Genomic DNA, 14,169 nt, shown 5'->3' on the forward strand with positions numbered 1-14,169 from the left:
CAATTTATAAGTCAGAAAACTAGACAACAAAACGACACGAATCGTACTGTGAATAAATTAATTATCGTTTAATTCTGTGAAAATTCTATCGACAAAAATATTTGTACACATGCACACGTTACAAGAAGCGCCCGAGATATATTATAATTATTATTATGATGTGTATGAACAATGCAGATATTCTTTAATCTTCTCAAGCGTACTAGCGTCACGAACACACACAACCTATGTAAAATTAAGAGAAGTAAATGTACCAACCAAGTCCTTTATACTGCCATTCTTTTTAATGCACTTCTAAGGGAATAAATATGCAAACTCGAACGCAAATGGCATTCTTTATAATGCTAAATTCTTTATAAGGACATGTGAATGATTGGTTCTAACAGTGGCGCTATAAAGGACTTGTACTGTACATGTAAATGAATGAAATTATAATGATTCGCTCCATCCATAAACAGTACTGAAGTAAACTCCGATTGAGTTGGATATTTTTTCTGATCATCTTTATTCATGAAGTTCTGTTACGGATTATTTGTAATGATGTTATCAATCAATTGTATTTTACAATAATGTACTGCACATGACATCGGGATTAGATCCAAATTCAGATCCAATTGTTACTCGGACCATAAGACCCGGACGAAAAGACAGTGCAAGTTGGAACTGTTGTTTAAACGGTCCAAAATATCCTTCTCTATGATATTATATACATGATTCCGCAATTTGATAAATCTTAATTTTTATGACATAAAAATCCATGATTTACTCACATAATTGCTACACATATCGTACTACTATAGTTTAGTAGGATGAGATATACTAGCTTAAAAATAAAATCTCTATCATACGCAGCGTGTGATAATTAATCAAGTATTAATCAGCATCCCGGACCCATAGACAATCCAACTCTTAGTCACCATTCTACCAATTTTTTTCTAAATTCACGAAACATTCCTAAATTTCAAAACTGATCATCTAAACGTCGCCTTAAGAGATGAGATCCGCGTAAAGCGAACTTTTGACATCAATCTCGCGCCCCTAGAATATCAGGAGTTGGCACGCGATCGTAAGATGGACAACTAGGCTACATCTCTAAGAAACGATGATCGATGAAGCACCCGACATAACGCACTAATTATTCATTTAATAGCATAACTCAACAAATACAAGCATTCCATATCATTTCAAAACTTCCAGTCCCGAAAAAATCCGACCACGTGTTCTACTATACACAATGGAACCTCATTGTTAGTATCATTTAAAGAAACCCAATCTATCAATTTAAACGACTGCTATCGTATCCTCTAACTAGCCTTCAGAGTTATGTATCTTTTCTCATTGATATCCATCAAGACTGGAAAATAGCGTCGACTATCTAGAACCTCATCGTTTCCATTTCATTTTGCGTTTTCATTTTAAGTTAATCTCTGAAGATTGGATAGACCTACTCGTTCGACGCAAAAGATTTAAAGCTACTTTTCGATATTTTCGGTTTTTTTCAAAATGCAATAAGGTTCCAATGTATATCGAAATAGGCCGCGTAATAGTGAGTGCATATCAGGAATTCCGAGTGATACAAAACTAAAACTACGTCCTTCCTTTACTGACGTTAAGTCGCATACACACACGAAATGAGACACTCAGAGTTCGTTATATGATAAATGTTGATTTAAACGAGTATATAAGTTTAAACGTGATTGAAGTCGTGTCTCGCGCGCACTACTTGAGCAAAGCCTTTATTTCGTCCTTCTCCGCGCAGTCGTAGTACGAATCGCCAGACGGAGCTTTTACGCTCTTGTATTCAGCACCCTGAAAAATAGGAAAACCAACGATGAAACAGGGCGACATCACAAATATTTCTGAAGGGTCGACCCAGTCAGACCTCACAACTGACTACTATTTGAGAGCGGTCTCTACTCTTTTAACCCTTTCCGTGCTGACTAATTAATACCCTATAGTGCTGGAGAAAATGTGAAAATTTGGGAAAATTCCACTGTAGTCTGTTGAATAACGGGAATAGCACTATAATGCGTCTACACCGCGGCGCGGTGTATCATTAGTTACTAATATTTCACTACGTTTGACAGGTGCTGCCATCTTTCAAGAGAGATAATTACTAATTAAATCAATACACCTCAGCGCGGTGTACTAGCAAAATCCATCACTGATTTATACACCGCACTGCGGTGTAGACGCACTGAAAGGGTTAAGAGTTCAACTCCGCCCAAAAATATCAAAAAACCCTCAATCTCAGAATACTATTCATTTTCAATTTGACTTCTATTTTCTATATCAAATAACTCTAAATTATGGTGAAAACTACTACGATTACGACAGAAATGTGAAGGCGGAAACAAGGCAAAAACTCGATTTTCGCGGCTACCTTTGATATCAACAGCTTGACGCAGGACGTGTGACCTTCGTATATCGCAGCCAACAGAGGCGAAATTCCGTATTTGTCTAGTTTCTGCAACGAAATTCAAAACAGCGTCTTTAAAATCTAGTAATTCGTTGTAAAGCTTACGCCAGGGTGGCCACTTACTTGGAAATTAGGGAAAGGTCAGGGAATTTATTTAACCCTTTTCAATGCTGACTAATTAATTCCAGAAAGTGCTGGAGATAGTAAATTTAAAAATCCCAACTTCTGACTTACTTTTTTGACTGTGTCTTTGATCGAATTCTTAGCAGGTAAAATCAGGGAAAATGGAGTGAATGTCAGGGATAAAGCAAGGCTAAATTAAAGTGGCCACCTTTCAACAGAATTTGAGGAAAATTTTTGAATGCGTTAATTTATTTGGTACACTAGCGGCAGATCCACTTACGTCGATATCAGCACCTTTACTTATTAAATATTCGAGCACTTCTTTTTGTCCGTAGTCGGCGGCTAGATGGAGAGCAACGCGTCCACTTTCCAAATCGTCGTTCACCGTACCTCCCTAACGACAGAACAGATCAATAGATTTAACATTTCCTAGGGCCGGGCCATTTCCTAATCCTAGTTCCGATACATGTCTTCTTACATTTCTCCAGTCCAGTTCACAGGGACTTGTCACACTTGATAGTGAATGAATAAACCCAGTATCAATGACCAACCCCAGCATCCCTGTTTTTTTTTAATTTAATGAAAATTTGTTTTTGGGCAGTGGATATTTTACGTCGTCGCTGATTGGCTAATTCTATCCCTAGGGGTAGAACGGACCCTAACCCTAATCCTACCTAACCCTCTGGGTCGTTAGACCCTAAACCCATCGGAACCCTAACCCTAAACCAAATAAAATGATTTTAATGTTACTTTAATTAGTTAAAACTATAATATATAGTAATTATGTACGGTAAAATAGCGGAAGTTAACACTTTTTTGCCGTTCTATATGGTGTTAAATAAATATCCACTTTGTAGATAGTTGGTCCTACGAAGCAGCAGCAGCAGGCCTGTATATTTTTCCTGGAATACTCCAACAACAAAAACGGAAAACTCGATCAGACATTGATTGAATTGATTGACAAGACAAAATACGTAAAATAGTAAACGATTTACCGATTGTAGAAGTTGTTCGACTTCTTTTTCAACTTTTTCTAAGTCTCCGTTCTTGATGGCCCATAAATATTCCCCCATTTTCAGCAGCGGACGGTTTTGCAGTCGAAAAAATTTTTGTTCAATAAATTTTCTTTTGTCGTATATGAACGTATGAAACGTCAATCAAATTTTATTCAATGCAATAAACATTAGCTTTATTACAATTTAAATTAACTTTATTGTTCGATTCCGGCAGCGGTCCGGTGATCAAACTTGAAACGGTCGAAGTGAACTATTTTGCAATATTGTTTTTCAACCACTTAAATGTTGACTGTATAGTATGATGATGTTCATTCCCATTTTGGGAAATTCTCAATAAGTAGCTCGTGGTCATCAATTACGTTGTTTTGAGTTTCCTTTTTACTATTCGTGGCTTTCAAGTCTACTTACTACAGGATCACTGAACGATTCGGATCGCTGCCAGGATTGGGGCATGGTGGATGACCGGTGTAAGTGAGACGTAACGCCGTTTACTGACCGCATACCCACCACGATCCCAGGCCTTGGAAGATGTTCTTATAAAGAGATAAGCTATATATTGAGCAGCTTACGTATCTCCATATTACTACTAACAGTTCACAACTTCATTTTACAGGTATGTCTTTCGCATTTAACTTTCTACCTATTTTCTGCAAATTCTATTTGTAAACCCGTGTTCGTAAATTATATCTAATGGAATATTGACTAGTTTCGCAATACACTTTCACTAATGCGACTATTGTGCCAGATTTTACAAAATAGATTTTCTAAATGTGTCGACATGAGTTTGAGTGAATCATGAATAAGGCTTTATCAATGCAGATTTATTTCGCGCAAGAATATATTGATTAATGATTAATTAATCTCACAATGTGTGAGTCAGACAGTCAGACGCGACAGTCGGTCCAGTCCACTCAAGACATGGAAATGAATTTTACTGAGATGCAAATCGGTCGAACCTATAGCAGTTACATCGTCATCATGTCTGTGGCGAACAAGTCTGGAATCTACCGTACTGTGTCATTGGTCATTCTGCCTATATTGTTTCTGTTAGGGGCATTCGGAAATTCGGCTACTTTCCTGATAATGATAAGTCGCAGATTTCGGGGTTTATCTTACGCTAACTATCTGATCGTTTTGTCGATCGGGGATTTTATGTTCTGCATCAACCTATCTTTGATGCCCGTTTTGCAGTTTGTTTTCTTATTCGTTAACATCGGTCCGATATTTCTGATGAATTCACTGATCAGTTGTCAAATCTACGAATTCGTAATGATAGTTGCGGCCTGTAATAGTTCCTGGTTAATCGTGGCTATATCTATAGAACGTGCGGCAGTTGTTCTCTTCCCGTTCACATCTCGTTTGATATGTACACCTAGATTCGCTAGATTCGCCATATTGACGATAACTTCAGTGAATGTACTGATTCTTTATCTTCTACCTACTGTGTCGATGCATTTTTCTAACCAGTCTTTCGGATGTTACTATGAATTATTTGACCAATTAACATATTTCATCATAATTGTCATTCACCTTTATCTTCTACCTCTAATTTTGATAATTACATCAAATTCTGTTATAATCGTTCAGTTATTCAGGGGTTCTGATGTGGTTTCGACCGATAAGAAAACTACAAAATCAAAACGTACAACGATAATGCTTGTAACAGTTTCACTCGCATTTGCAATGTTTACACTTCCAACAACTATCGCAGTATTCCTACCGATCCCTTTGGAACAGACCGATTTTCTTTATGACGTGTTCACTCAGTTCCAATTGTGTAACTATGTCGTAAATTTTTACATATATCTTTTACTGGGACGAGAAATTCGTGAATATTTCTGCACACGATTACTTTGTCGAAATTCAAACAAATAATCATTTAGAACTGTAAGTTTGATTTACCAATATTTAATACCGTGTTGTCAGAGGCCGTCAGAAAATGAGATTTTCGGTGCTTCCATGAATAATCAAAAATCACTTTTTACTCTGTCAAGACGTCAATCTTTCTACTACCTGCAATACCAATGCATAGACTAAACGAATTTAAAAGGAAAAACAAAAACAAAGAGTTTTCAAACTATATTTATTTACATATCGGACTTGAAACTACACATTAAGTTATTACCAAAATTTGTTGCAAGTTTTTGAAAATGTAATGCCATTTTTTAAATTTATAAACATACATACATTATATCATATACGGACATTGAATATATAACGAACCCAGAAAAGGGTTTATGCTTCACGAAACTCGGTAACATCTAGGTACGAGGATAACTCAATGGGCTGACGCAGTCAAGATTTGTATGTAGGATGTAATTTCCGAGCTGTGCTCGAAGAGATGACCTTCTGCAAACGCATTAATCAACATTCAGATGGATGTTTCGACAATTGCGGTTATTCTTATACAGTAATTAGCCAAATTGAACATAGATATCTTACACAATGGCAAAATCTACAATTATATGTTGGAATTCATGAGATCGATTATTTTATCAGTACATAAACTATATGCAACTTTTTCGGCATTATCAATTTGTTTTTTTTTATTAGAAACTTGTGTGAGAATAGTTTTCTCCTCGCAAAAAAATTGAATGCCAATTTTGATGCCAAGGTATGAACGATTTCCGTTGATATAACGAAGGAAAATACATGTGTATCTTATTGAGATAGCTAACCCCCCTTTCTACGGGCCTGCTAACTGACCACTAGACGGGTTTCACACGAGCCAAAAAAGCTCTTCTACTTTGACTTTCACGCGCTGTGCGGAATGATGTCGATAAATTCGGCATTCTCAGCAATAATAAAGAAATAATCACGTAATTTATGAAATATCAACTTCCATGAACGACTGTGTCCCTGCAGACCTAATGGATATCATGCAATCATTTATGAATATATTAACTTTATTGTCAAAGAAGAAGACAATGATAACATAATAACATAATTAACAACGATGACGGATAACCGCATACAAGGATTTTGTGTATATTGGTGCGGATGGTAGAAAGAGGTCTTATTTCCACTATCCGTACAGGAAATAATAGATAACATTGTATCTTTAGAGTTATAAATTAACAGACCCCCGTTTGACTTTAACTCTATATAAGTACTGGTGGAGGATGTTCATGTTACATGATTTACTTAAAGTTGGAAGTATTAGGATTACTGCGTATGTTTCTCGAAATAAATCTCCCCGGTTCTTCTCCGTAGAAAGGGCAGATTAGAAGTAAATGCAATTCGTCTTCTACTTCATTCATGTTACATAACTGACTAAGTCTCTCATTATATGGAATTGGGGTGCGTGAATAGAGAAGCGACGCACAATGTATGAAACTATATCAGGTTTGCAAGTAACGAAAATAGCAGCAGAACTTCAACGACAGTGTATACTACAATACGAATACTGTCATATTATCGCTGTAGGTCGTACGTGTGATTACAGCCCATCGATTCACTCCTTGAAATCGCTGAACAGCCTATGATATGGGCAGGAACGCAACCACCGGTACCACTGCCGCATCTGCAAGTGTTACTGAAACTTACGTTTGCCCGATACTCGATCTCCAAGTACGGAAACATAATATTCTAGTCTATTTCATTTTTCCTGTATTCGCAATCGGTGTGATTCTCAATATTTTCAGTATCATTGTTTTGCGGAGATTGTCTGACAGCGGGCAAGCCATTCACCTTCTTATCCTCGTCGCGCTATCGGATATAATCTATCTTACAAATACATTCCTAGACGGTCCACTCCGTCACCTGATACATAGAGCCATCTACGGAGACCTGACGTTTCGTCGATACGACTACGAGGTGTTTCCACTGTGGAACTGGATTCGAATTGCGTCCTATAAGTCGACGGTAACGATTCGAAATTGGATGATAGTTCTCGCCGCGGTAGTTCGATGTCTTCACGTTTTGTTTCCATTCTGGTCACGGCGCTGTATTGACAGGAAAAAGATTCATATTTCTACATTAATCATCATAATCATTTCTGTTGTTGCTTATGTCCCTCGTTATTTTGGTGCGCACATAGGCATGACTCAATGTAACGGTTCACCACGCAGCTTTCCTCGTCACCCGAAATTCTACAAAAGTCGCTCGATTGACAAGTTTAGCACTTTGGTGTTTATGTTATTAACTATATCCATCCCAGTCGTGTTTATTCTGTTTGCCAACGTAATTCTCTTGTGGTCATTGTATAGGTCCAGTAAGCTGCGAAAGTCAATGGCTACCAAAAAAGATGATAGATCTTCCGCAGCTAAAAACAAAGCGACGCAGTTAGTTTTAATCACGACATTTGTTTATGTAGTGTGCGAGTTACCGACGCTCGTCTCGAGGGTATGGAACTATTTCGTTAAGAAAGGTTGGGACGAGGTGCTGCTCAGGTCTATATTTGTTGTTACCGATAATCTAACACCGATCGACTCGGCGATTAATTGCGTAATCTATCTGGTCGCTAGCAGATCATTTCGGTCAGCAGCGATAAACCTATGCAGAAAAAGTGTTTCCTGATTCCCTAGATTTCTATCAATCGGCCCAATACGCAACGAAAGATGTGTTAACTCAAACTAATGATGTTTGTATCAATTTGTATCAAACTTTCTCGAAATTTATATTTCTATTTTCACGCATATTTCAAGTTTTACATTTTGTCATTTTCTCGAATGTTACTCGACGATCACAACATCTCATCAGGGAACTCGTGTGATTCCGTCACGATGAAAGAGAAACCCTTCGAAATCATTAGAATAATTAGATACAGAGTGTCTCAAGGCATTAAGGGTGTTCGCCTTTATCATTCCTGCATCCCACATCCAGATTTAGTCGTAAAATAACCCAATACACTGTGTTATATTTGCTGTATATTTTATATAAATATAACTGTAAATTTTGTGAATAAAACATCTCAACTACAAAACAAAAACAAACCAAAACAAAAAAAAAACAATAAAACCTGATCTCTACATATTTTCTATGTAATGAATTTTATAGATATAAATCATAAATCTCCAGCCGATAGTGGTGCTGCAGGAACTGTCGGGAAAACTGTAAAAAAGCAGAAGTCATTTCAAGATTTATTCTTTGAATACAACCGACCCACCCCCCCCCCCCCGGACTAATCGGAAATCTCTTGAGTTTATGACGAGCAAACATGAATCCAATGGTTATTTGACTGAATTTCTACAGCGGATTTTCATACAGAAATAGTCACGAATTTCTCGTCCCAGTAGAAGATAGATGTAGAAATTTACGACATAGTTACACATTTGAAACTGTGCAAACATGTCGTATAATACATTTTTTACTTCTTCGGAGAGCGGTAAAAACACAGCAATAGTAGGCGGTAGCGTGAATACTGCGAATGCGAGTGAAACTGTTACAAGCATTATTGTTGTACGTTTTGATTTTGAGGTTTTCTGATCGGACGAAACCATTTTTGAACCTCTGAATAACTGAAATATTATAACAGAATTCGACGTTAGAATCAACGTTAAAGGTATTATGTTAACGTAGATGACAATCATAGAGAAATATGTTATTTGGTTAAATAACTCATAGTAACATCCGAACGACTGATTCGTAAATCTTAACGACAGAATAGGCGTGAGATATAGAAACAGTAAATTCACAGCCGTAATTATCAATGTAACAAATCTAGCGAATCTCGGTGTACATATCAAACGAGATGTCAACGGGAAGAGCACAACAGCCGCACGTTCTAGAGATATAGCCACGATTAACCACGAACTATTGACGCCCGCAAGCGCCATTACAAATTCATAGATTTGGCAACTGATCACCGAGTTCATCAAGAACACGGGACCGTCTTTAACGCGCAAGAGAACAAACTGTAAAACAGGCATCAATGTATAGTTAATACAAAACACAAAATCACCGAGAGACAAAGCGATAAGATAATTTGCGTATGATAAATTACGAAATCTGTGACTCATCATAATCAGGAAAGTAGCTGGATTTCCAAACGCTCCCAAAATGAACGCGATAGGGAGAATGACCAGTGACACAGTACGGTAGATTCCAGACCTGTTCACTACAGACATGAGAGCGATGTAACTGCTGTAAGAACGACCAATTTGCACCCGAGTAGAATTCATGATTCATACAGATCGAATGGAAGCGTGTACTGACTGTCGAGTGTACTGACTAACCGAGATTGAACTAACTGTCTAAAAACGTTCCTGAACTGACCGTGTCCTCTGGCGTATCGGAAAATTGATTTCACTTCAATATGAAAATGTCATTTAAGTCTTTGTTACAGCTACAGTTTCTTTGTAAGATTGATTGTTAACAGCGAATAGAAAATCGATTCTCAGAAATCTCACATAGTTTACTCAGATTCTTTTGAAAGTTTATTATTGTGTCACGAATAAACGTAGGTCTATCTAAATTAAATATCAATACTCGATGTCGTACAACAGTTCATCGTATATTGTGAAATATTTGATAGTATAACACATCTGAACTGGTCGGAAATCAGTTCTACACAGCGAAACCACAGGTAAAAATAACATCAGTTCATTATTCAACCACATAGATAGACAGGTCCGTAGCCAGGAGTTCTAAAAGGCAATCAATCTTTATTTCTAAATGGGCGGGGGGGGGCGTTAATTCGTATCTCTGTTAATGTTCGGTACAAAACGTATCTCTGTTGGAGGATAACAACCGTAATAACTCGTGATAACCTCGCGAACATTTGATAATGATTTATCCTGGAATGAATTGATAATAATGTCCTATTTCGTGGTAGCTTTCATATTTTTGTTAAGAGATAAATAAAATCAACGTTACTATTACTTAATTATTGTCGACTGCGAATGAATCCGTTAATTGTTAGAGAATCTTACTAGGAACTCAGGTTACGAAATGTTTAGTAATGTATAGGATATTATCGAACTAGATTATGAAGATAATCCTGAATGGAATGAGAAGAGGGTTTATTGAGATTTGTGAAATGTTTGTATTCGGAGGTAGTATTGGATTTTCGTTCACAAAGGCTGTTGTTGTGCCAACACATTCCGATGTTTCCAGTTCGGAAACAAGTCAGTACCATAAACTATTTAGACTACATGCAACAGAAAGAGTTTGTCCTGGGCGCTGCAGAAACCGATCAACATTAAATTGATAAGGACAAAGGTGTAAATAAGATTGTCTCTTCCTCGAAATTATCAAGAAAACACGATTCTAATTCTTTATCGATTCATTCGTTTATTTCATATTTGAAAATGGTGGATTTTCATCGGCAGAAGCCGCAAGTTTTCTCGCAATTCTTTTTCATGTAACTGATATAAGTACTTTCAGTACAATATTTCGTCCAACCGGAACAGTTGACGTTCGTATCCTTGCACGATGACGCTGAAAATAATAGGAAACTCATCGTAGACAATCATTCTTATTGTGTGATCGGACAGTTTTACAAGTTTTGTATGGTAAATGACTACGAGTCTGAAACCAGATTTTTACTTACATCCTCCTCCTGAACCTCCGCTGAAAATAGAAATTTAGATTTAGATGATACACATGATTATAGATGACTAAATTTGAAATAAATAGTATCCATGATTGTTCAGTACAGTTACAGTATAGGTCAGTAGCCGTTTCTTGCTATAGCTTATAGCAGTATATAGCAAGGTTATAGCAATTTCTTATGTCTCGCACAATGGGAAAACTATTTTTCTGGTAAATGGTTTTTCCTACTAAAGAACATCAATAACATTCAGGTTTTATGTTTGTTTCGTGATGTGTGCGTAATGAAATTTGGTCGAACTGTTTTACGATTGTAAACGCTTGAGTTGAATCGTGTCTTTAAACTCACCCGCAGAGATTACAAGTTTTTTTACAATTCTTCTTTACGTAAGCGTTGGTGCTGCAGTAATTGGCCCATCCGCTACACGATGAGTTGGCATCGACGCAAGCTGCGATAAATCAAAGCGTAATTAGATTAGAAATGATGCCAGCGATGAAGCATCGATCTCTGAATAAAGGGAAAACGTGGACTGATATCGATCAAAGATTGATATTTTTCCTGTCGGTGACGACAGCGTTAACAATATTACATTCATGTAAAGCATTTTGCAATGATGCGGGTCTTATCAGCTTATGTGCGGTCGGAACTGGCAGCCTTCAAATATTAAGCCTATGACAGTCTTATTAATTTACTAATTTTCTAATATTTTCTATGAATTATCATTCATTACATCTAAACGCATCCATGTATCCGGGTTTCTTTGACTCAACTCACATGATCCTCCGTTATCTCCGCCGTTGCCTCCACTCCCGTTGCCCCCGTTGTCTCCTCCATCGGTTACCGAACAGCCGTACAATTTCTGTACCATTTTGATGTCACGACTGTGCAGTTTTCGAATGCCGAGTCGTGCGTTGGGATCTTTAGGAGTCATCGAAGGTTTTCCGTTAGAGCTATGAAAATAAACGTGTTGATCAGAATATGAAATTCCCAATGGAAGCGTTCCCGTGATGATGTCGTTATTTCATATGGTGTTTTCAATAAGATTTTATAAATGACGTTCAAATTGAATAAAAATGACAATTGGAAGGCCGGGGTCCGGAATAGATGAAAGAGAATTTCTCGAATAAATCAGCCAAATCAAAGGCCTCTATTGGGGTTCCGCCCTTTGTTTTAGTAAGACATTTTTGAAGAAATACATTCCAAAGTTTGCAATCTCTGAGAGGATACGTGTGACAAATTAACATGTTTTAACAATATCTATCTTGACGAAAAGGGAACGTAGGGGTCCAGACTCCCGAGACGACTCCCTAAATCTCCCCGTGATAAAATCCTCCACATACCTGAACGCGTATTTCCCGTATTGCATGACCGATGCATATTCGTATGGAAGCCCTTGATTGTTGGTGTTATCTATGTTGAAATTGTGTCTCTTCGCTGGAAATGGAGTTCAGATTTAAAACGAGTTTTTCGAATGTCACTTTAACTGCAAAATCGAATAATGATCTACAGACCTTCGGGGATATTCTCCCAGTTGATGGTCAGGTATTTGTCGCGATCGGAACGACATTGTTCGTGTTGAAATCCGAGAGCGTGTAGAAATTCGTGTTGAATCGTTCCGGCTCCGAGACATCCGTGTTCTTTCAGTGACATCATCTGTTTATTACGGACCATTCCAACGTACGACCAACATCTACAAACATTCAGACGACTCACTAACTGAATTTTCGATTTGAATATGTTTTGCTATCTAAACAAAAGCGATTGGTAACGCGTGATTATTTCTTATTATTTCTTTATTAGGAATTAGAACCTGGGATTTGAACCTGGATCTTTCGTCTGCCAGCCTTGTATCTAACCACTATAGACCACCAGGTTTTGGTGCACGAAATGAACGGGAAACAAAGAAGCATTCTCTGCTTGTTTCGCTTGTTTGGTGACTCGTTTAGCGAAACGATTAGCGACTACAGCATATTGACAACAGCGTTTCATTAAACACATCTCATATTTAGGAGCTTCGCAAAAAGCAGCAAAACAAGTGAAAAAACTAAATGGTTTACCCGGAACCGCTGTAGATCGAGATGTAATTTGTTTGGTCTGTTCTTTCTATGAACTCGATGCACGAACCGACCTTGTCCTGCAGTTCTTTCAGAGCACCGCGAATACGTGTTTGAGCGGAGGTACCTTAGATAATAATTTAGAAAATGTTAAATCAGCTAAATTGGACAGAATTGACGTGAAGTAAATTTGAAGTATTTTTTCTCTAATACGCACTCATTTGTGACATATCGTAGTAAATCTTTCCATTAGTCCATTTGCGCAAACGACTAGCCGCGTTTCTAAATGAATTCGGGACTCCGGCCATATCTCCTTCAAATTTCCCAGAAAATTCTTCTAAATGAGTTCCTGCAAGACACGAAGCAGTAGTTAACTTTCCTCAGAATAACTCGATGTAGAAATTCTGACAGCCTCACTGTACTCAGTTCGTATTTCTGCATTCCGGGACGTGAAAAAAAATTCATATTTATTTTGCATTTGAATCGAATGAAGAAACAAAAGTAAAATTACTCATCGCTGTTCAAGGGAAAATAGAGAAAACCGCTTTAAAAATTGTATAATTCGTCCAAATTGGAAATTGGTAAGCTTTAAGTTGAATAGTTAGCTACAAGACATTTATATGAAAAAGTCCTTTGTTATTATACTATTTATCCGTTGTTAACTTACGTTTGTATTCCTCGAATTCGGATTTATTCTGAAAAACAATCGAAAAAATAATCATCATTGGCCGGGGTGATAATACCGAAAATGTAAACCGCTCTGAACAGCCTGGCTGTATTTAGCGCTATATAAGACACATATTATTATTATCATTATTATTATTATCATGTAGCTGAAATGCGCAGAAATTTATCAATGATATTTAGGTAAAAAATCCCACATTGCGAAAAAAGGGAAATCAGTCTGAAATGTTTACTTGAGCTAATAGTTTATCCAACTTTTCGACTATCCTAATAAGTCAACTTCACTGATACTGAGGAAATGATGATTTATACGCCAAACTTGAAGAATCTTTCAATTTTATTTCACTTTTTATTGGTCAAAGCCGTGGCGTTATAAAAGGC

At 37.2% G+C, this 14,169-nt stretch overlaps 2 protein-coding genes across 2 annotated transcripts; both read right to left on the reverse strand.

Moving 5' to 3' along the window:
• Window positions 1–38: 38 nt before the first annotated feature.
• On the reverse strand, window positions 39–3,682 carry LOC141912586 (myotrophin homolog). The gene is made up of 4 exons (XM_074803875.1): window positions 3,538–3,682; window positions 2,823–2,936; window positions 2,384–2,467; window positions 39–1,809 (listed from the first exon to the last, which is right to left on the reverse strand). Exons 1-4 carry the CDS (start codon window positions 3,613–3,615, stop codon window positions 1,720–1,722), a joined length of 366 nt encoding a protein of 121 aa, XP_074659976.1. The 5' UTR covers window positions 3,616–3,682; the 3' UTR covers window positions 39–1,719.
• Window positions 3,683–10,819: 7,137 nt separating this feature from the next.
• LOC141912845 (high choriolytic enzyme 1-like) lies at window positions 10,820–13,843 on the reverse strand. Its single transcript, XM_074804262.1, has 9 exons — window positions 13,772–13,843; window positions 13,322–13,453; window positions 13,108–13,231; window positions 12,562–12,740; window positions 12,391–12,484; window positions 11,825–12,000; window positions 11,399–11,498; window positions 11,051–11,070; window positions 10,820–10,938 (listed from the first exon to the last, which is right to left on the reverse strand). Exons 1-9 carry the CDS (start codon window positions 13,827–13,829, stop codon window positions 10,820–10,822), a joined length of 1,002 nt encoding a protein of 333 aa, XP_074660363.1. The 5' UTR covers window positions 13,830–13,843.
• Between the last annotated feature and the right edge of the window lie 326 nt (window positions 13,844–14,169).

This window comes from Tubulanus polymorphus, chromosome 11 (genome assembly GCF_964204645.1).
Source record: "Tubulanus polymorphus chromosome 11, tnTubPoly1.2, whole genome shotgun sequence".
NCBI lineage: Eukaryota > Metazoa > Nemertea > Palaeonemertea > Tubulaniformes > Tubulanidae > Tubulanus > Tubulanus polymorphus.

Bases quoted from the DNA above. Each gene is read 5' to 3' on its own strand.
- LOC141912586 (XM_074803875.1), bottom strand. From the start codon at position 3,615: ATGGGGGAATATTTATGGGCCATCAAGAACGGAGACTTAGAAAAAGTT. The intron at 2,937-3,537 runs GTAAATCGTTTA...TTCTGTCGTTAG, and splicing joins TCGAACAACTTCTACAATCG to GGAGGTACGGTGAACGACGA. The intron at 2,468-2,822 runs GTAAGTGGATCT...ATTTCGTTGCAG, and splicing joins GTAAAGGTGCTGATATCGAC to AAACTAGACAAATACGGAAT.
- LOC141912845 (XM_074804262.1), bottom strand. From the start codon at position 13,829: ATGATGATTATTTTTTCGATTGTTTTTCAGAATAAATCCGAATTCGAG. The intron at 12,741-13,107 runs GTAAACCATTTA...GAATGTTTGTAG, and splicing joins TCGATCTACAGCGGTTCCGG to ATGTTGGTCGTACGTTGGAA. The intron at 11,071-11,398 runs GTGAGTTTAAAG...TTCTATTTTCAG, and splicing joins AAAACTTGTAATCTCTGCGG to CGGAGGTTCAGGAGGAGGAT.